This window comes from Myodes glareolus, chromosome 6, assembly GCF_982192425.1.
Source record: "Myodes glareolus chromosome 6, mMyoGla1.1, whole genome shotgun sequence".
Lineage (NCBI taxonomy): Eukaryota > Metazoa > Chordata > Mammalia > Rodentia > Cricetidae > Myodes > Myodes glareolus.
Window position 1 is genome coordinate 99,669,493 of NC_142031.1, and position 23,644 is coordinate 99,693,136.

A 23,644-nucleotide genomic window follows, 5' to 3' on the forward strand; every position below is an offset into this window, starting at 1 on the left:
AAACAGATTAACACAAAACTTATTTTTTAAGATAAAGGGTCTGGGCCTGAAGAGATGGCTCAGTGGTTCAGAGTACTGACTATTCTTCCAGAGGACCTGGGTTCAATTCCCAGCACCTACATGGCAACTCACAACTGCCTATAACTCTATCTCCAGGGGATCTGACACCTTCACACAGACATACATTCATGCAAAACACCAATGCACATAAAATAAAAATAAATAATTACAAAAAAGACAATGGCCTTGGGTTCTGTTTCCAGCACCAACCTGTTAGCTCACAACCATCTTTAACTCAAGGTTCAGGGGATCCAATGTTCTAATCTGGCCTCCTTAGGCTCCTGCACACACTTGGTACACAGACATGTACTCATGCACACACACACACATACACATAAAAATTAAGTAAGTACTTAAAATTGGAAGATGGCCTCAGAGTACAGCAAATCAAGACTGAAAGGGAACATCCAGAAGAAAGAAAGAGAAGACACCTGGCCAAGTTCAGGAAACCTTTGCTTTTGGGATCACAGAATGAGCAGACACTTGAGGAAGGGGTTTTATACAACAAAGAATTCATTTGGGCATGCTCAGAGCAAATAAAAGTGAAATGTAGTCCCATTCTTAAGAAAATATAGCATATGATTAAACTGTAATACAGAAAAGACATAATTTAGTTATAGACTTTAAAAGTTTCTTATACATTGTATGTGTGTGCATGTGCATGCATGCTCACATGCCATGCCATGTGTATGGAAGTTTCAGGGGAGTCAGCATTCTCTTTCAACCAGTTGAGTCCTGGAAATTGAACTCAGGTCATTAGGCTTAGCGGCAAGTGCCTTACCCACTGAGCCACCACTGCAGCCTATTTGCATACTTTTTGCTTTCATATAATAAATGGGTTTCATTTGGGCACATTCACAGTGACTATACACAGGGCATACATGCAGTCTTACATAGTGTATGGTTAAGCGATCATATGGAAAAGAAAATTCAGTTAGACACACTGAGTCAAAAAGTATCATCTAATTCCTTGAGTTCTTTTTTAACTGTGCGGGTCACAAGCAGAGGAGCACCCCAGAGACGCAAGAGGGGCACCTCTCAGCCCTGTTTCAGCCCGAGATGCTTGTCTGTTCCAGGAGAAATGCTGAGCCTGCGCAAGCCCTCCTTGTTTATTGTATGTGATTTAAGGAAGGTCACAGAGGGCTCTTCTGCTTTCAGTGGTCTACAGCAGCGTGAGAGGGACGCCAGGCCAGGAGAGGCCGGGAAATGGCATCTATAGGTGCCCATGTTCACAGGTGCGGGAATGGCATCTATAGGTGCCCGTGTTCACAGGTGCGGGAATGGCATTCTTAGGTGCCCATGTTCACAGGTGCGGGAATGGCATCCTTAGGTGTCCATTCACAGGTGCGGGAATGGCATCCTTAGGTGCCCATGTTCACAGGTGCGGGAATGGCATTCTTAGGTGCCCGTGTTCACAGGTGCGGGAATGGCATCCTTAGGTGCCCGTGTTCACAGACACAGCATCTGTGCAGTCACTGATAGCCGTTGCTCTCCACTTCCCCAAATTCCTGCTTCCTTTCAGAGACTGCATTTGCCCTTCCCAGCTCTATACCCAGAAGAGCTGAGAGAGCAATACAGCAGACAGTCTCCCCTCACTGTGAGTGTCCACACTACTATATTCTCCCACCCCCAGTGCATATTTCTTTTCTGTTTTTATTGGAAAGTAAAAGCAGGGGGCTGGAGAGATAGCTTAGTGGTTAAGGGCACTGACTGCTCTTCCAGAGGACCCAGGTTCAGTTCCCAGCACCCACATGGCAGCTCACAACTGTCTAAAGATCCAGTTGCAGGGGATCTGACACTTCACACCAATGCACATAAAATAAAGTTAAATAAACCATTAAAAATATTTTTTTTTAAAAAAGTAAAAACAAATATTTTGTTTTGGTTGAAAGTGAGGTGTAGGTAATGCACCATACCCCTAACTATTTTAGTGTGCCTCTCCTAAGGACCCTGACACTCTTGTCACATGTTAGATTATCACTAATTCTGTATTGTCATCTAACACACAAATCACATTAATTTCCCCAGTTGTTCCAAGAATTTAAAAAATACTTTTAGATTTATTTTATGCATTTAAGTGTTTTACCTGCATATATGCATGTTCTGGGGCCTGTGGAGGCCAGATGAGGGAGCTGGATCCTATGGAACTGTAGTTACAAGTGATCGCAAGCCACCATGAGGAAGCTGGGAACTAAACCCTAGTCCTCTGCCAGCGAAACATGTGCCCTCAACCACTGAGACACGTTTTCGAAAAGGGCAAATCTGCAGTAGATCTCAGTTGCTTTATTCTGACCGCGGTTTCTTTCCTTGTGTTACCAGGCTGAGATTTTAACGGGCCTCACAGTGAGTAACCCAACCGAGGCTGGGAAGGCTGCATTGGTTCTCCTAGAACGGGGCTGCCAGGTCGTGGTCATTACCTTAGGAGCTTCAGGATGCGTGACACTGTCGCAGACCGAGCCTGTTCCAAAGCACATTCCCACAGAAGCAGTCAAGGCTGTGGATACCACGGTAGGTTCCAAGCTTGAAGAACCCTTTCCACTCTAAATCATGTTAGCACCTGGAAATCATCTAATAGCAAAAATGCCTTTTCTGAAAACTGAGATGAAGAGGTAAGACCTAGGCAGGGTGTGACAGAAGACAGCCAGGCAGGAGAACCATCACTGGGAGACTTTATGTCGCCAACCCTCTCGGAGCCTCGGTTTCCTTAAGGAAAAATATTGCTGTTTCCTATATGAATTCATTCAGTAATATATCCAAAATATATTGCTGTATTTCCTATATACATTCATTCAGTAAATAAATATTTGCTGACCACCTGTTATGTGGCAGCCATGCTCTGGATGCCAGGAACATATGAAAAAGAAGGCTGGAGCTAAAACTACAGCAGTAAACACAGCCACGTCTTATGAGCTTCTTGGTGGCAGGAATGGCAAGGCTCACTGATTAACAAGGCTCACTGGTTATGAGGCTCACTGGTTACGAGGCTCACTGGTTAACAAGGCTCACTGGTTAACAAGGTTAACTGGTTACAAGGCTCACTGGTTAACAAGGCTCTCTAGTTACAAGGCTCACTGGTTATGAGGCTCACTGGTTAACAAGACTCACTGGTTACAAGGCTCACTGGTTAACAAGGTTAACAAGGTTCACTAGTTAACAAGTGTTGGAAGAGGCTTGTTTGTTTGTTCCGGCCGCCCCGAACCAAAATAATCACACAGAAACTATATTAATTAAAACACTGCTTGGCCCATTAGCTCTAGCTTCTTATTGACTAACTCTTACATCTTAATTTAATCCATTTCTATTAATCAGTGGCTTACTGAGTAAAATTCCCAGTGTCTGTCTCTGGTGGCTCCATAGTGTCTCCCTGACTCCGTCTTTCTTCCTCCCAGCATCCAGTCTAGTTCTGTTCTTCCCTGCCATAGGCTCAAAGCAGTTCTTTATTCATAGACAGAAGGACCTCCCACACCAAACAAGGCTCACTGGATGACATTCTTTGTTTTGTTTTCTTTTGTTTAGTCTTCAGATTAGTACAGAAGTTAATAGATTTTATTACAGCATCTTCACACATGTCACACGGCATCTTCACACACACACGTCACACAGCATCTTCACACGCGTGTCACCCAGTCGCAGTACACTTTGTTCTCATGAACTCTCCCCCCACACACTCCACGCTTCTGCTGGACTCTTTTCCCGCAGTCCGTCCTTTCCTTTGCTTTCTTATTACACATTTCACCACTCTACTTCCCACCTCTCTGAACATCTCTTCCTCCTCCTCATTATCCTTTCTAGTTACACACACACACACATACACACATACACACACACATACGCACACACACACACACTCACACAATTTTAAAACCGGGTTCTGCATATAAGAAAACATGGCTCTCGTCTGAGTCTGGTTTGTTTTGCTTAATATGATCTGCAGTCATGTCCATTTTCCTGCCGCCGTCATGGTTTCATCCTTCTTCCTGACTGCACAATGGTTCATTGCGCGTCTGCACCACATTTCCTTCATCTGTTCGTCTATGTCCTGTATATCTTGAAAACTGCAGCAATGAACATGGGTGTACAAGGACCAAACTCCTTCAGATGCTAACCGCTAACGTCCTTGCAGACTTCTGTGTCCCCTACATGTGTCTCCTCGAATCCTTGCAAACATTACATGAAGCAGATGTGTTGCCACCCTCATTTTACTCTCTAGTAAGCAGCGGAGCCATGGCTCCAAAGGTGCTCACATTTCCCACACAGGAGCTTTGGCAAGAAAGCACTGTGTTCAGGAAAGTGCGTGAAATAGCAAGTCACAGCTGCCAGGGGAAAGGACAGGGACATGCTGGGAAAATGGTTCATGATTGCCTAACGAGGGAAACAAAAATTGTGTAATATCAGAAAAAAGAGCTAGCCAGCTGATGGTGGTGCACACATTTAATCCCAGGCAGAGGCAGGCAGATCTCTGTGAGTTTGAGGCCAGCCTGGTCTACAGAGTGTGTTCCAGGACAGTTAGACAGAGAAACCCTGTCTCGGGGGAAAAAAAAATCAGAATTCAGAAGAGCTGACCAGAAAAAAGTATGCAAACATCAGGGATGAGAAATTTGCATTGATAAAGAGGGAAAATTTGGGGATCTCGTTTATAAGAATTTTACATATGTTTAAAAAACTTGTTCTGATTGGGTGGTGGAGGCACACGCCTTTAATCCCAGCACTCACTTAGGAGTAAAAGCAGGTGGATCTCTGTGAGTTCAAGGCCAGCCTGGTCTACAGTGTGAGTTCCAGACAACCAGGGCTATTACACAGAGAAACCCTGTCTTGAAAAAAAAAATTATTCTGGTCTGTTTTTGTTAAGAAACAACTTTAACTTGCCTCCAAAATGACTGATTGAACAACCACAACCAACATCAACAAAATCGGGATTATGATTATATTGTGAAAATGAAAAGATAGCCGGGCGGTGGTAGCGCACACCCTTAAGCCTCTAATTCCAGCACTTGAGAGGCAAAGGCAGGTAGATCTATCTGAGTTTGAAGTCAGCCTGGTCTACAAGAGCTAGTTCCAGGACAGGCTTCAAAACTGCAGAGAAACCCTGTCTCGAAAAACCAAGAAAAAAAAAGAAAGAAAGGAAAAGAAAAGATAAAATGACTGCATATTTCATATACATACACTAAATGTTCATCTTCCATATGTGGATGTTAAGAAACATTATCTAAAACTGATTTTAAAATGACAGCACAAACATGTTACCAGAAATTCAAAATAAATAACAGAATTAACCAAAAGAATTTAAAGGATTTCCCTCATAGAAACGGGAGTGAAGAGGAGTGGATTGTATACACTTATGCTTCATGTGCTTAATTACAAACGCATGGCTTTGATTTTGGAAACAACACGGGCAAAGGGATGGCTCAGCAGCAGCAGTGAAGACCGCTCGCATTCTTGTAGAGGATCCAAGTTCTGTTCCAGCACTCACGTGGCCGCTCACAACCATCTATAGCAATGTCCTCTTCTGGTCTCCATGGGCACCAGGCACATACATGATACACTTGCATACATACGTGCAGGAAAAACTCTTTTTATGGGTTTCTTTCTTTTATTTATTCTTAGTTTTAAGGAAAAACTCATATACATAATATAACATAATAGATGTTTTAAAAACAATACAAAGAGACTATACTCACTAGAATATCTATAAGCAAGCCCTATTAGTAACAAGTATGATCTAGGTTAGAGAAATTAGAATTCTTGTACATTGGTGACAGGAACTTTGGAGAATGGTCTGAAAGTATGTCAGAAAGCTGAACAGAGTCCACAAGTGACCAGCAGTGCTACTTCTAGTAGATACCCAAGAGAAATGAACATAGATGAATGAGATATTCCAGGTATTATTACACCCAGGCACCCCACACTTGGAAATGCCCAGTGTCCTCCAGCATGTAAGTGGCCAAAAACTTGTAGTATATCCATACATCTGGATATAGATGAACACTAGAGGGAATATTGATCCATGCTTTATGCGTGGCAAGTGTTTACAGACTCAGCCATCCCCCTGGCCACCCCCTTCATCTTTTTTATGCTGTGTTGTTTCTTCTCATCCAGCAGCCTCACCGCCAATATTCTTGCCTGAACCACACAACTGTTTGGCCAGTTTAAGAAGATAAATAAGTTCCCTGGTGGGGTGAGGGATCCCTGGGGTGAGATTCTCCTGAGCAAACAGTCCCTTCGCTTCCTGTCAGCAGAACGTTCCAGTCTGCTGTGGGTTCGCAGGTTTTGTCACTTGTCCCCTCCTCCACTCTCAGACATCAGGCGTGACACAGATGGAGGAGAGTGGCTATTGGTTGGCACACCGTCCACTCAAGACAGCCTCTACGTCAGTGCTGCTGCATGCTGCTATATTCAGTTTTGCCTCTGTTAATAGTTGCATATATCACTTCTATTTTAATCTGTTTCTCCCATTGTGCTGGCGTGAGAGGGTGGCAGTAGCTGCAGATGTCCTCTGTTCAGTTTGGAAGACAGGACTGAGGTGTCTCTCTTCCCATTTCTGCATCTCTGCCTCAGAATGATGGGTGCTCATGTGCGTTCTATTCTGGAGTCATTGGAAGTGCATTCTGTAACACACACACATACACATGCACACACACTCACACACTCAGCAACACTTATGGATTATCATGCTAGTATGATGAAATGCAACATTATATTTGGCCTGGAAGCTCTGTAAGATCCTTATGTGCTGATTGCCTTTCTTTATGTAAATGCTTAAGCCCTAGAATCTGCCCTAACACTCTCATTTCAAGAATGCAGGACACAAGCTAAATCTATGTCCTTCAGAATCACGGCTTTACGATTAACACACCGTAAATCAGGACAGATAACTAAGTCAAGACTAAACAAAAGCCAGGGGCAAAGGGATGCATCTTCCCCACTCTTTCCTGCCATTTCTCCTGTCCTGTCTGAGTCTGGCAGGATTCAGAATTGCTGATGGGGCTCCCGTCACATCTGCCTACCTGCATGGACATCCCCTAGTGGTAGGACCTAAGGATTTGCTCTAGAGATTGCCCCAGTAGGAAATACAGATGTGTGATTGCTGTCACTTGCTAGATACCGACAGGTGGCTTCTTTCGGGTGTGTTCTCCCATCCTGGGATCTGGCTTCTGCTATCCTCGCTGTTCTCAAAGGTAGGTTCCCATCAGTCCACCACATAGGTGCTGTAGGACTGACAGTGCAGTCTGAAGCCAGCATCTACGTGGTCATTACTCCCATCTTAGACCTTTCTCCCACCCTGCCCTCTGCACCTTGTCCCCTCCCTAACACATCTCTACGACAGGTGCAAAGTCCAACAGCTAATGCAAAATATAATTAGAGCCAATGAATATAGGTCACTGTAAGAGGCGTCTCAGCCCAGGTGCTCTGTAGCACTGCTTGCTCCTAGTGATAGGGAAGTCCCCTGGGAAGACTGACAACGCCAGATCATCACGTGGTCACTGCCCAAATGGTCTCTGACCTTGGCCTGTGTCTCCCAGAAATGCATACTTCTTACATGTATACCCCTTTCTGCTTTCCAGTCAGCATGCACTGTCACTGTATGTGTGGGATTTCCACACAGTCTGTGTAGATCTCTGTCCAGAAACAGAACAGAATGTCTAGGTGTCCTTCACTGTTGAACACTTGAGAGCTGGAGAGTAAGATGCTGTGGGCGAAGACTAAGAATACTGGCTACTGAGCGGAAACTACAGAGTTATGAAGACTGACTTTAACTCTGTGTCAGTGTGGCTTTTGGGTTTTGTTTTTGTTTTATACAAGAAGAGATTTTGTTTCCTTTAGATTTTTGCTTACTCTGTGGTTACCATTGTCAGTCACAGTACCATACTGGGCAGGGATGTAGCTCAGCTGAGAGGATTTGCATAGCATGAGTAAGGCAAAAATTAAAGATAGAGCCAGGTGGTGGTGGTGCAAGTTTTTAATCCCAGCACCTGGGAGACGGCGGCAAGTGGATCTCTGTGAGTTTCAGGACAGCAAGGGCTGTTACACAGAGAAACCCTGTCTCAAAAAAAAAAAAGAAAGAAAAATTAAAGGTAGATAATATACCATACAATTCTAATGGGAACATACATCCTTACAATGTTTTCAGAGGATGACCTGAGAGTACCAATTCAAATACACTTTCTCTCACGCCTACTGAATCCCCTTCCAGGAGTCTGTGCTACAGGTATGCCCATGTACAAATACTTATGCCAGGGTGTTTACTTCAGCTTTCTATTAGCCCAAAGTTGAGAAGATGGCAAGTCCTCCTCAGTAGAGGAGGTTAAGCAATAGCTGTGTCATGGTGGTTACTGGAAAGTCACTCACAGCTCTCGGTGCGTAAATATAGATCTTATGTTCAGAGCTTATCGTGAAACTGTTCTGATCACTGCTCAGGATGGGGATGGATTGGCATGATGATTTCCACTTTCCATTTCATATCCTTCTGAATTATTTGAGCTCCTGTCCATAAACCTGTGTTTTTAGGGTATTACTTTATTATTTGAAAGAAATATTTATTTGGCGGCACAACCAAGAGCTGTTGCGAGCCAGCTACATCTAGCAAACAAGGTAGGTCCCATCATTGCTTCAAGGCTTCTGGGTGTGGTCATCACAGAGGAGTCCTCGACGGTCAGTTTGGTCTTGGCTTCAATATCAACCTCTCAGGCATCCTAAGTCTCCATGCAACCAGACCAAGCCACCTCTTGACATGAGAACTTCTGGAAGGATGCTCTTTGCCGCACAAGACCAGCAGTGCCTTCTTACTTGGGTCCCCAGGGGTCCAGTCTAGATATTTCAGTGCACAGGATTCTTTTCTTAATCTTTTTGAAGGAATAGTTTTTTTCAAAATGTTATTTTATATAGTTCTCTTTTGAAATATCAGGGTAAACGTCATAGCTTGCTGCTCTGTTCACATTGCGCATCCTCGAAGGAACTGTTCATGTTCAAGTTCCCTTCTGAATGAGTCTGTTGGTTACCAGCTTGGCTCCTGGGCCTTCTTCCTCACACCAGGGCAGAGTCAGCCCGACTCTGCTCTTTTATGGGTCTTGGCTTTGGCTACTGGCTAACCAGGAAGATAAGGGACCAGGCAAGGCTATGGCAAAGTGTTGGTGTACAAACTCCGAGTATAAGCAGCAGAGTGTGGAAGCCAAGCACCCCATAAAAGCTGAGCATGATGGGATACACCCACCATCCTGTGCTTCCTCCATCAGCCCCTCCTATTGAAATGGTCATAAAGCAGGGCGGTGGTGGTGCACGCCTTTAATCCCACACTCGGGAGGCAGAGGCAGGAGGATCTCTGTGAGTTTGAGTCCAGACTAGTCTACATAGCAAGTTCCAGAACAGCCATGGCTATGAGAGCCATGGGGAGGAAATGGTCCTGACTGGAAAGACTCTTGGGAGTGGAAGAGCATGTGACACATGATGAGACTGAATCATGTCCCCACATCCGAGGCCCAGCCTCCAGTGCAATTGTATTTGGTGACAGAGCCATGTTGGAGGCAATTAAGTGAGGTCACAGGCCGAGCTCCTGCTCCAATAGGCTGAATGTCCTAAGAGCAGCACTATGGGAGAGTCCACTCTGCATGCACACAAAGAAAGAGTAGCCACCTGCAAGGTCAAGAGAAACGCCATGTTGGTGATATTTTGATCTGAGACTCCGGAACCTTGAGGACTATGAGAAATAAGTGTCCCTTGTTCAAGCCACTCAATCTGTGGTTTGTTTTGGCACCCCTGGCAGACTAATACAAGGAAGCAAATGAATATCCCCAGAAGTGACCTAAAATAAACTCAGAAAAATCAGGTACTTCCTCTGCAGCCTCAAAGGAAGGGAGTAACCCACCATCAACCCTGACTACTCCCTGGCTCGTGTGAGCACTCACAAAGAAGCCACGCATTAGTACATCCCTCTGCGTCTGTCTGGTTACTTATGCAGACTGGGGGTTTCTAGACAGCAAACACCAGAAGCATGCTTTGCCCACGGGTTCGGAACACCCAGGCACCATCTCCATTCCAACATAGCTGCTTCCTCTACAGGCAAGGCCTGGACTGTGTAGAAGTGGTGTGGTGGGATTGAGCCATCCCAGATAGTAATGGCTCTGACAGGATTTACATCCATTTCGTTCTTGTCCCTGAGTGGCCATTCCTGAAGGAGACATGCATTTTCTTACAGATTATAATCAGATTTTCTTTTCATTAAACTTCTTTGGTAGGAGCCTGAACTGTTAAATTCAGTGACCCTCTTCCTAACATTTCCCAACTGCCTTTGTAGCTGAGATGAGCTAACCGCTCTTGCTGCCCTGCCTCGCAAACTCCCCAGGCTCAGGACCTGGTTTAGGAGTCCTTCATGAGCAGTTCCAATCTCAGCGTATTACAGCAGCCCTTTGGAAGCATCTGGAGAGTTCTCGTTCCTTCTGGAGCTTTCCTGGCTGGAGTCGGGAGTTGCTCCACTTGGCTGTCTCTAGGATTGCTCTATGGGCTTCTTCACACCCCTCCCAGTCTACATTTCAAATATCTAGAGAAAGGCAAAATCACAGGTACAGTGCTCCTTATAAAGTATTCGAAAATGAAATGATTACCCAGTGTTCCCTTTTAAAGCATGTCCTCATTTAACAAAGACCACAACTAAAAAGTCCAGGTTCCTGAGAGTAAGAGGCGCCTCTGAAATGCAGAGAGCCCTCTCTCTGAGCTCTACATGCCCAGCCACCACATACGGTGGCTCACAACCTGAAACTTCAGCTCCAAGGAATACGACACCCTCCTCTGGTCTCTGCATGCACACACACACACACACACACACACACATGCGCGCACGCACACACGCACATAGGCACCTAGGCAAAACATTAATAGACATAAATAAATCTATTTTTTTTCAAATAGCCCTCTTTGCCCCAAGAATGACATTTATAAAACTCTCTGAAAACTTTACTGACAGAAGCTAACAGAAAGGATGAAAAAGACAAAAAGGGGTTGACTGGCCATGAGGAAAGGACAGGGTAATTACTAAGGCGACTGACAGGCAGGACACAAGCCATCTGTCATGCCCTGCAGGGCTGTATTAGCTGTATTACATTACCTTCACATCAGCAGATCACCTCATTTATTAGCTAATCAGGCAGAATTTAATATTAGAAATTATCTTTCTTAATCCTGCATGTGATCATTTGAAAACCCAGGGCTCTAAAAAATCTAATTGTAATTGCTTACCAGAAATGTCATCTTCATGTTGAAGAACTGAACCAGGGCCAAGCGTGAGGCTATTTTCTCCATGTTCTCAATGCGCTGCTCCACAGCAGAACTGGGTTTATACATGCAGGTGCCCAGAGTTCCATACTTTAGCAGACTGGAGGGGGTCTAGGACCAGTCCCTTCTCTCTCTCTCTCTCTCTCTCTCTCTCTCTCTCTCTCTCTCTCTCTCTCTCTCTCTCTCTCAGCGATGGTCCAGGACTAAAAGTCTAGGTTGGAGTGCCCTGTGGGCCTGGGCAGGAGCTCGTCCCTCCAGCAGGGCAGGATGGCAGAGATCGTGTCCGTCTATGGTTGCCACCTCTTCCTCCTAGCACAGTGCTCTTCAGGTCTACTTCTCATCACCCCCGCCTCTCAGTAGCCTGGTCGCCGGTGTGACATAAAGTAGTGAGTGAGCCTGTGATCTGCTCCAGGCTTTTCCAGGGCAGACCTGCCAGGACAGTACTGTGGGTCTTTTAAGTGCCTTCCGCAGAATGGAGAGCTTTCTTCAGGGCAGTTGAAACTAAGAAGAGATTTTTTTTTAAACTGGTATCAAATTGCAGAGCCCAAAAAGATGGAGCCATGCCATGCCCACTCTCTTCATTGGCCCCTGCTGCTGATGGGGGGGAGCAGGAAAATGGAAGGAAAGCAGGGGCGTGGTCCATAGATGTGGACATCTGCCTGTTTGTCACAGAAAAGTGTGAGTGTGAGCTATAGACTGTACTCTGTAAATATTGCCAATGGTATGAAGGGAAGACGTGTGTGTGTGTGTGTGTGTGTGTGTGTGTACATATGAACTACAGTAGGACTCAAGATTCTCCTACCTTAATCATCTCCTGAGTTACTGGGATTATGGGACTACAGTTGCATGTACCACAGCCAGATTTCTTTCTTTCACTTTTTTTTTCGAGAGGGGGTCTTACTATGGAGCTCTGGCTGTCCTGGAACTTTCAATGTAGATCAGGCTAGCCTCAAATTCACAGATATCTTTCTGCCTTTTCCTACCAAGTACAGGATTAAAGGTGCTACACCACTGTACTTGGCTTTTTTTTTTTAAAGTCAGGATTTCCTGTATTGCCCAGGCTGGCCTCAAACTTTCAATCCTCCTGCATTGGCTTCTAAGTTCTCAGATCACAGGCATGTGCCACCATGCCCCAAAGAGGAGGTGCTTCGTTTCCTCTTTACTAGTGATGCTCCTTCAGAAATATAAGGGAGGGAGACTTCGCCTGGTAATAGAGAATAGCAAGTATGAGACCTTGGTTCAGTCATAACACCAAAATATTAAAAAATAACACAAAAAACCTTTTGGGTTTTGTTGTTGTTGCTGTTGCTTTGATCGTTATTTTTTGAAATAGGGTTTCTCTGTGTAGCCCTGTCTGTCCTGCAACTCACTCTGTAGACCAGGCTGGCCTTGAACTCACACCAGCCCCAGAAGCTTTTTTAAAAGAATATAAAATTTGCCTGGCAGTGGTGGTGCATGCCTTTACTCCCAGCAGTTGGGAAGCAGAGACAGGCAGAGCTCTGATTTTGAGGGCCACCCTGATCTACAGAGTGAGTTCCAGGACAGCCAGGGCTACACAGAGAAGCCCTGTCTCAAGAAAAAAAAGTACAGAATTCTGTACTCTAACCCACTGAGGAAAAGCCCAGAGGTTTGGGAAAAGAAGGGACGGAAAAGATCCTTAGGAAGTGGAGTTAAGTGCATCTTCTCTGAGAGAGTCTCAAAAACTGAAACCCTGAAGTTTTATAGTCTTTATTACAGACAAAACAAAACACAGTTGAGGCAAAAACTCTTGAGTTCTGTGTGCCAGGTAACTCTCCCATGACTGTCCTGTTTCTGATAGAAAAGCCCCTTTCTCCTATGTAATCTGCTCTTGTTTAATGTGTGGGAATCTATCCTTTAAGCCATCTCTGCCTATAATGTACATCAAATGCGTGCATTTATCACTTGAGCACTTCCTCCTTCCTTTCCCTCCAAAAGTTAGGAAATAACTTCAACAACACAGAAAGATATTTAAAAAAAAAAAAACATGTCTTATAGGCCAGCCATGATAGTATATGCCTTTAATCCCAGCACTTAAGAGGCAGAGGCAGGAGGATCTCTGTAAGTTCTCCAGCCTGTTCTACATAGAAAATTCCAAGACAGCCAGGACCGCACAGAGAGAGACACTGTCTCAAAAAATAAATCAATAAAATAAATTGATCCACATCATGCAGCCTTATTAATTCTAAACATTTTGCTATTCTAGCTTCAAGTGGTTTTTTTTTAATAATTGAGAGTTTCATATATGAGTACTGTACTTACATCATTTCACATGTGAGTACTGTACTTACATCATTCCCACCAGCAGTCTCTTTCCTTCAACTCCTCCCCTCCCATCCCACTCCCTCTTAGCTCTACTGGTCACCCCAGGTCTGTCCCCTTGACTTATAAAGTGTGGACCCACACAGATAATATAGACATCAAAGTCCAGACTGAACAAAGGGCAGCATCCAGGTTCCAAAGGCCCGTAGGGACCGGATTTCTTGCTGTTCCCTAAACTTATAACTAATTTCCCCTGGCCCTTTTCTGAAGGAGTCTTAGATTTAGCACCCTGCTTTGCCTCAAACTCAGCTCTATCCAAACAAAAGCATTAAAACTGAAGCCCCCAAGAATACTATAGTCCATCAGGGAAATGCTAATCTAAACTACATAGACTTAGGGATGGTGCCATAGACCTGTGATCCCAGGCACTTGGGAGGCAGAAGCAGGAGAATTAGGAGTTAGCAGAAACCTACCCTTCATTTAAATACCAGCTGGCATTTAATAAGAAATACAATAATTAATAAAATAAATAATAAACAGAAATGATAAATATCCTCCACGCAAACACCTCAGAGCCCAGTGCTAGTTCACGTAGTTGCCTACTATGCATGCTTTAGACACCAGTCTCCTCATAACTACTCCTCCCTCATGACAGGGACAGGAGGTGCATGACGGGTTTGGGGTGTGTAGACAGGACCAGGTATTCCGGCCGAGGGCCAAGCACTTCCCAGTGAATCGCTTCCACCAGCTTTCAGCACAGTTAGAGTCTCCAATCCATTTTGCTCAGTTCCTCCCTTCACGCTCACAGTGTAGACCTGGCTCAAGAGCCAGGAGCGAGGCGGTCACTGTGAGGAAGTGGAGGCATTATAAATAACCCAGGAACCCTCTCCTAACAGCAACTGCCTGCTGATTTTGTGGCCTAACAGCTCAAGTTCAGAACGGCATGGCTACGGCATTGTGCAATGACTAATTGCTCCAAGTTCTGTGTGTGGCAGAGGTGCAACCTGTGGTTGGTGCTCACGCTATCAGATGCCTTCGCTGTGTGATAATCCGATGGCTCTGTGCCATCTAGCAGTTCCCAGAGAACAATGAGCTTACTGCGAGCACTGCTCACCAAGAAGAAAGCAGCTGGTGAACATGAGCGCTTGGCAGAGACCATTTGAGTGAATCTCGTGTAGGATTCCCAGTCATACTGGGTTAACTGTTTTCTGTCTAGAATGGTGGAGACACAAGGAAGAAAGATTGCTGACCACAGAAGGCAAGGCCAGTCTTTAGAACCCAGTGAGTCACCAACGGACACTCTAGTTTTAAGTGCCATTTATTCACAGATACATAAAGTTATTTATACACAAAGCCTTCATTAACGGGGCCGGAGAATAGGCCTTTCTCATCCCACTCATAGTTTGCACTCAGGGCTCCTTTTCTCTTTTATTAATTACAGAATGAGTTAATCTACCACAGGCATTTTGGGCAGATAGGGCTTTGGGCCAGTTTTCAGTCTTCTTTAGCCATTTTTCTCTGTGGCTTTCCCAGACAACAGAGTAGTGAAGACCCTGAAGGAGGGTCAGTGGGTTCTGCTGAGCACAGCCCAAGCCAGCCGCACCCCAGAACCTGAGGAGGCTACAGCAATCTATGGCCCATCCACTTCAAGGCTGACAGTGAACCTCACGATCTCTGCAGTCTGGCTAGCCTTGGCCAAATGAGAGGTGTTCTGGTGAGTGACACCGAGACTTGACGGCTGGGCCCAGGCAGCTTCAGCAAGTGTGGCAGAACTTCTACTGGGGTCACAGTGATTCCTGACAGCTTTCATAACATAACCAGCTATAATATAAACAAACCATGAAATGTTCTTATTTTATTATCAAGCAAAATAGCCCCTCCCCCCATTTCCACTCTCAACATAGAATAGAAATTGAAAACAAGCTAAGGGCTTTTGGAATGGGTGAGCGCAGGTTAAAGGATGGGGCTTAAGCTCGGACGGCAAGGAGAATGAGGTACACAGAGGGGTACGGTCAAGGATGTCTGCTCTGTTCATTACGGGGTGTGTCTGCATTTTATATGAGATCCTTTAGATGCAAGGGTTACTTCAGAGCACCTCATCGAAAGGTTCCACCTCAGAACTGATGTGACTGGCCACAGAGAGGCCGTTGCTGACCGATGAGGCTGAGGGAGAACCCTGATACACAGGCAAGGCCCAGATGGAGCCAGCAATGACCTCTGTCATTCCCGGAGCCATTTGTCTCGTCAGCGGACAGCCTGAGCACCACAGCCCTGCACGTGTGGGAAACCTGAGAGCCCAAGCGCAGCCAGCAGGGTCTCCTGTGGCTGCCAGACAACCTTACACAAGCCCCAGGGAGGCGGTTGTTGTGATCGCCTGCACTCTTACAAACAAACCAGTGAAGAGGCCAGGGCTCTGGCATGGAGGCAAAAGGAGCTTTTGGCTTTGCCTTAGTTAAAGTTTAATCGATGTGGTGGAAATAAGCAGAGCGGTGTCGTCTTTAACGTCCCCTCCAGCCTCTCTGGGCAGTAAAGCGCTGGCCTATGTACACCTCAGCCTCACCTTGCTTTGACTTTACTCTTGACCTCCCATTGATCCTTCTCTACTTCCATCCATCTAAATGAAAGAACACTTTAGCCCCATAAACCTCATTCCAGAGAGAAATACATAATTCAAGAGGAATACGGATGTCAAAGAGGAGGCACGCCAATTTGTGTCAGCATTCGCTGTAAAATAAAGGAGTACAAGGAGAGTTTAATGTAATGTAGAATTGAAATTAAAATAGAGCCAATATTTAGGCATTCCTCCTCCTGCTTCTCCCTGCTGTGACACAAAGGGCTGACTCTCTGAGTACCAATGTCATGTGTTGTTTGGTTTGCTTTTTCTCCTACTGGGATTTTTTTTCTTCTTCTCTAGGTGAAATGTTACATGCTTGTCTCTGGCATCTAAAATTTGACCTTTTCACCTGTTCCATTCTGATCACAGTAGCAAAAATCAGAAGGAAAAAAAAAATCAGACATTTCCCTCCGCCTTCCAATCTCCACCCTTCACGATAGCAGCACAGAAAGGACCCCTGCCTGCTGAGCGTCACTCCTCAGCTCTTAACTCTTCCCTGGCACCCAGCTAATGTGTCACCGCCATACTTTCTTTTTCCAAAGCTGAAAGAAAAATTTTAAAGGTTGATATGAACATCTCACAGTATGCAGCTGGGCAAGAAGTTCCTGCTCACTCAACTCTTCGGTGCCTAGTGGGGAGACGGTATGGTTTCCCTCTAACCAGCCAGGTGCAGCAGCAGATCCAGTATTGGGGAAGCAGAGGCAAGAGGGTCACAGCAAGTTCAAGGCCAGCCTGGGCTACCTGTTGTGTTCCAGGGAACACAGAGAGACTGTCTCAAAAAAGTCAAAACAAACAAAAAGGGAGAGAGAGAGACCTGTCTGGAGCCCCTATTCCATTTCCTGCCATCGTTTTTGATCAAATGGTAGAATCCAGTAGTTTGAGCCCAGACCTAAATGATTCACCCTTTCCAGAAGTAAATACCTAAGGTGGAGTGTTTCTCTGCCCACAACCTCAGTACCACCTGGGAACTCATTAGGAATGCAAATCCCAAGCCCCACCTTAGGTTTAATGGATCAGAAAGTTTGAGGGTGGAGCACAGCCATCCCCATTTAACAAGCCCTCCAGGCTATTCTGAGGTCAAAATTGAAACCTCTAGCTTAGAAGATGTATGTTTGCTCCCACTGAAGATATTCAGAGGTACACCATATATTCTGAAGGTATTTTAAAATATTTATGGGCAAAGGCCCAAAGCCTTTCCAGGTACTGAGCTCCAACCAAAGACACCCTAACTGCCACAGCCAGGGGCCCCGAGCTCTGATGCTTGGTTTCTGTCTGGGCAATGAAAGCCTGGCTGCCTCACGGGGCTGTAATGGATTCTGTTTGGATCACATCTGTAAACATACCCTGTGAACAGGTGAGAAAGCAAGAATCCTGTCACTCTCGGCCGGATTCTAGGGTTGGGAGCATTGTCCATGACCAGAGCAGAAGGGCTTGCCTTTATCACTTCCCTGAACCAGTTCACTTTTCTTACCCAGTCAGTGACCTGCTGGATGTGTCTCAGGTTCTGCCATTTAGCCTCACCAAGTCGATCTGCTGTTAAGGAAAACCATTTCCTGATTAGCGGCTCACCCAACCTAAGGGATTCTGTACCCCTGCTCAGCCATGTCTCCCGGCTTCCCCAGGATGCTGTGTTGGTCTGTGAGGGTGGTTTGTGGATACCAAAGCTCTCATGCCTGGTGCGCACCACACCAGAAACCTCCATCTCAGATCTTTGAGAAGGACGCTTAACATTTATCTGGACGGCACCGCTTAAGCAGCACAGAAAATCCGAGAGAAAATCCCTCAAGCCAGCCGAATCTACGGAAACCAAGATTGACAAACCAGACCAGTTAATGTTGCAAAGTGTAGTGGGTTTTCACTTCCCAGATTCGCGGTCACAGGCAGTTTCACCACAGCAATCCCCAAACAGCAGACTCCCGGCGTATCGCTGCCTTAATCTGAAAACCTCAGAGACTCTTGGAGAAAATCTGAGGAAGGCAGAAACTAAACCTTTTCTGCCATGTTTGTTAGGAATGAAGTTCTCGTAACTAGCTCCCGCTGGATCACCAGCACCCTCGCTTTCATCTGAAGCGCAGCCAAAGGAATATGGCTGCATTTTGTCTACCTATGAAATAACACTTTCTCAGTTAACTATACAATTAAAATATGAAATTATTTTACTGAAAATGGGTACATACTTAGCAAGTCTGCAGAGACAGAAAGTAGAGAGGCCCAAGGACAGTTAATGATGCAGTTTCTTTTAGCGGGATGAAAACTTCTAGACTCAGACAGCAGTGACGGTTGCTCAACCCCAGGACTATGCCAGGGAACAGGGACTTGTACTCTCTGAGCAGGTGGACTGTGGGTTAGGAATTAGATCCCAGAGCCAGGATTTGGGGAGCGGTTGTTTGTTTGTTTGTTTGTTTGTTGTGTTTGTTTTTCTGTGGAAGGTGTTTGTAGCTCAGTGACCCTGGGTTCCATCCCCAACACACACACACACACACACACACACATCAAGTGACTAGCAAATTATATAAACCAAGGAACAAGTTTCGTTCAGTACTTAATTAATTTGAAGTGCTGATCATTTGAACTATATTAGGCCATGAAATAGTTTAATCTTTTAATCATAGAGTATTTTTAAGTAGACTATCTCAGCCTAATCATTAACATTTATCATAAAGTGGCAAAGATATGAACATCTGTGATATAATAATTTGTCATGTTTCCTACAGATAAATTAGAGTGGAGATCAGCTACATTTACACAGAGAGACACTCTGGGTTCTGGCTGGCTGTCACAATGCTCATAAAATGAAGTGGTTCAGGAAGGCGGGAAGTTTGAGGTTGGGGAAGGATATGATCTCATCCTCCTGAGGTAAACATGATAAGAGGAGAGGAACAGATTCCAATGGGAGCCGCATGTGCTCTGAGCTCTTGCGTAAACCGCCTGTCTCAGGGTCAGTCCACCGCAGAGCTCACTGGGTCACATCTGCACAGGCGACAACCTTTGCACCAGCCATCCTGGTCCCCATCTGCTCCCAAATTCCTTACTCCGGATTTGAGTTTCCCAGGGTTCACTGGTAACCATGTTAGGATGTCTGGCTCAGTGAAGGAAAGTGGGGAGCCACCAGTGGTTGCCCACCCTGCCTGCAGTGGGGTGTGTGCCTGTTAGGGTCTCTCACACACCAAAGACCCTGACTAGAGCATTTGCTCTTCAGGACAAGAGGCCTTACTTCAGCATTTCTCAGATTTATCACCCTGCCCTAAAGAACCTTAAAAAAAAATCCCTATTCACCCTCCTTTTCCCCCCATGAATTATTAAAATGATAACTATACTCATATGTACATTTATATACAGTAGCTCTTTAAAGAGACACCAACCGTTGCAATAACCATGTTTTTAACATTCATGAATTCTAGCCCCCCGCTGGGAACGCACGCCCTGTAGGAAGGAAAAGCTCTCCACGGAGCTCTCTTGCTCATCCTGACAGCAAGCAGTGAGGTTGGTCATGTGGAGGAGGGGACCCAGCAGCCTAGTGGTCTCTGCTCACCAGGATGAGCCTTGACCTCAGTTTCCAGTGCTGCTTGCTCAGCCACCTACTGCCTTTTGGGGTCTGCTACCACCTCTCTCTGGCAGAGGTAGCATCTGCCTAGCGTGGAAAGCAGCGTGTCCCATCAAGCTTCAATGCAGAGCAGGTCCGGGGTGTCCCCGCCACAGGAAGCCCCCTTTCCGTGCTGACCTCCAACCCAGCCTCTCCGAGCTTTGTCTCTTCATTGTCTAGCCTCTGCTCCTTGTCCCTACCTGGAAGCCCGAGCCTGGCCTGCCTTCTCCAGCTTTGCACTGACACAGGGACCCTGCTCTTCACTCTCCATTCTCTACACTTTAGTCTCGCCCACTCAATACAGGGTCCACCGAGTGCTGCACCTCACAGTTCACAGACCTCAGCGGGTACTGACAGCCACTGCTGGAACTTTAATCCTGGCCTGCAGAACCCAGGGCTCCAGATACTGGCTTCTGCTTCTTCCCAGACACCAATGTCCTGCTCCTCTGAGCTTGCCCTAACACTCCATAGGTTGTATCCCTATGATGGTGACCCCCTTTGTCCCTGAAATCTTGGCTGATCCCACTGACCTAGATCATGGGTTTCACTATAAAATCTTGGGCAAACGAAATGGCCTCCGACGTGATGCTGTCGAATCTGCCCTGCTCCGTTGAACACCTGCTCTGTACCGAGCTCTCCTGGACCCTCTGATATTAGTCTGAAGTAGTATCCACAACGGTCCCCTCATACAGGTAGATAGATGCAGAAAAGCTGAGCAACCTGCCAGACGTCACACAGCCAGGACATTGGTGAAATAGGGTTTCAGGTCTGTTTGGCCCCATGCCATCTGCACATGGTTCCACTAGAGAAAACATTGCCCCAGTTCTGTGAGTTTTAATTCTGATGGCAGAGGATTGTCAGTACAAATGAGAAGGCAATCTGTACCATTCCCAATAGATGTCAGAGCTAACCGAAAGGGGCTGAAGCAAGATTAAAAGGTCCTTCTTTATGATGCCCCTGAGGTTTAGGACTCTTAGGCTCAGTCGTCTACTCATGTCCTGGACATGGGAAGGGGGCAGAAGTCCATGCTTAGACATCCATGTCAGCGGAGGACAGGTCTGGCTGCCAGTCTCGCCTAAGGGTAGTCATTCAGCAATTGGGGCAGCGCCCTAAAATGATCCCTGGAAGATGATTCCATCCAAAACCAAGTGCAGACAGCGGGGCTGAGCCAGAGGGCTCTAATCTGGGCCCCAGCACCCATGTGAAAGGTAGCGGGAACCCTGGCACCCATGTGAAAGGTAGCAGGAACCTGGCGGCTACGCTGCTCTCTCCTGAGCCCCTGGCCAGATCCTCAAGGAAGAAGTGGTGCCATTTGCTCCCCTCCCGCCTCTGAAACCACAAGCAGACTGAGGAATTCAGCCTGCAGTGTGGGCTGAATAGTTGTAGGGAGGGAGCCGCTCTGAAAAGAAAGCGGTATCCTCTTGTCAGAAGGAATGTGTGAAGACATCAGAGAGGAATGTGGGGGCTCTGTTAGGGTGGCTCAGCAGTTTGGCCTCTGAGTCATGCCATGTGGGTCCAGATTCCTAACGGATGAACCCTTGGGACTGACATCACTCTATCAAGACCATCCGGGCTCATTGTGCTGCCCAGCAAGTTTTTACCTTGGGGTTTTCAGCACTTGGGATCTTTTCCCCCCAACCGCATTTAATACCCATCATTCCTTCCAGTTCACCCATTTTCTGTCATCTGGAATTTGACAAACTAGGGTTTTTATAAGCCTGCTTCATGATTGCCACCCCACTCCCGCAAGATGGGGAATTCTTAGAACAGCATGTACTGGCTCTGGCGCCTGACCACTCAAGCCCGGCTTCTGTCAGGACATTTCAGCAGTGGCTGGGTGCAGCACTAGGCCTCAGGATCAAAGGTGACAAAGCTGTCTTCATGGCCTCAGGAAGGAAGCATAGAGGACACGGGGGGCTCACCGGTTGGTGGGGTCAGAGAATGCCTTGAACACAGTGTCAGGCAGTCAGTGCGAGACCGACTCGGCTGATGAGCTGTGTCTTAGGAATAAATGTAGACGGTAGTCCATGGATGTTCTGAGTATCAGGAACAAAGATCCAAAAGGGAAAGAGGTAAAACCAGAAAAGAAGTTTATGCCGGGCAGTGGTGGTCACACCTTTAACCCCAGCACTCAGGAGGCAGAAGCTGACAGAACTGTGAGTTCATGGCCAGTTTGGTCTACAGAGCGAGTTCCAGTGAGACTCTGTCTCAAAATTTAAAAAAGGAAAGGGAGAGAGGGAAGAAGGCAGGAAGGGAGGAGGTTTATGTGCTGTGTTTAAGGAGCTAACATGTTATGCTCAGAAGGCCCAGAAGCATGAATGTCTTAGGCATAGAGATGAAGCAGCCAGATTTGCGAGCATATGTAGGGTAGACTAGAAGGGCCAGGCCCGAAAGCAGGGAGACCAGTTAAGAAGTCACTGTGGGCATGAGTGGGAAGGCGGCCAGGGAGAGACAAGAGGTCAGAACTGGGCATTTGGAATTGAGTCCCAAAGACCCCCCAGGTTTTCTGTGTGGAGGTGTACAAGCGGCAGGAGGGCAGTGTCCCGGCAGCTAGACAGTCAGTTTGACCGCAGTATCTATCTATCTATCTATCTATCTATCTATCTATCTATCTAGATATTTGGTTTTTCAAGACAGGGTTTCTCTGTAGCTTTAGAGCCTGTCCTGGAATTAGCTCTTGTAGACAAGGCTGGCCTCGAACTCACAGAGATCCGCCTGCCTCTGCCTCCCGAGTGCTGGGATTACTTTCTACCATTTTTAAGCATTTGCTTTCCAGCTTCCTCCCTCACCAGACAGCCCCAAGAGACTGGGTGTGAACTGAGTCAGCGCAGTGAGGGCACAGAACTGTGGTCATACACAAGAGCCCCAGAACGGCGGGGTGGGGGTGAGGAAGATGGAATGGAGAGTGGGACTTTGGCCAGAGGAGATGGTCTGAAAGGAAGGAGGGAATGAGATCAGCCTTCACATAGCAACGCTGTCTCGCACCTAGTAGCAGAGTCCTCCCCACACCCCAGCTTGGCACAATCCTTAAAAATTCCTTCCTCTCAGGTTCTGCCCTTGAGGCTATCTGAGCAGCTGTACAGTGCCCGCCCTCCATCACCAGCCCTCAAACCCTGCCTGCCCCCACACACCTGTCCCAGGTGCTGCTGGGATTACCACATCACCAAAAGCAGTTTAGGGAGGGCAGGGTTTATCTGGCTTACAGGTTATAGTCCATCACTGAGGGAAGTCCACGCAGGAGCTCAAAGCAGGGACCTAGAGGAGGGAACTGAAGCTTACTGGCCCTTTCCGTAGCTGGCTCAGAACCAGCTGCCCAGGGATGGCACTGCCCACAGTGGTAGACCTCCCACTTCAGTCATTAGTCACAAAATAGGCCCCACAGACTTGCCCGCAGGCCAGTCTAACAGGCAGTTCCTCGACTGATACTCCCTCTGCCCAGATGATGCTAGCTCGTCGACTTGACAGAAGCCAACCAGCACACCTCTAGAAGCCTCGGTAGGCACCACTGGACATTTCCACTGTCATTACACACTGACACGTGAGCTGCCGCCACACATGCATGGAGCAGAATGTCTCAAACGACAGGGGCGCGATGGCCCTTGGGAAAGCAGGGGCTTCAGAATGTTGCATGCACTCTGGGTGAGCACCTGGTCCTAAGCAGAGAAGTGTTCTGAGGAAACAATCAGTACTAGCCACACGGTGACTGTCGGGAGGAAGGCGAATTATGCTATCGCCCCTTTTGACATAAAAATAATTTTCAATAGAAGGTTAAAACTGTCAAGTTCTATCAATGAGATCTCTTCCATTATGCAAAGAATGATTGATTGGAAAGTACCTTACTTACA

General features: G+C 46.5%; 1 protein-coding gene across 3 annotated transcripts in view; it reads left to right on the forward strand.

Annotated features, from left to right (window-relative positions):
- Rbks (ribokinase) overlaps window positions 1-23,644 on the forward strand; it is an 88,766-nt gene that overhangs the window by 49,645 nt on the left and 15,477 nt on the right. For all 3 annotated transcript variants that reach the window (XM_087907384.1, XM_087907385.1, XM_087907386.1), the window contains exon 7: window positions 2,380-2,568. In XM_087907384.1, coding sequence (XP_087763510.1) covers window positions 2,380-2,568 — 189 coding nt within the window. The remainder of the gene's footprint in view (window positions 1-2,379; window positions 2,569-23,644) is intronic.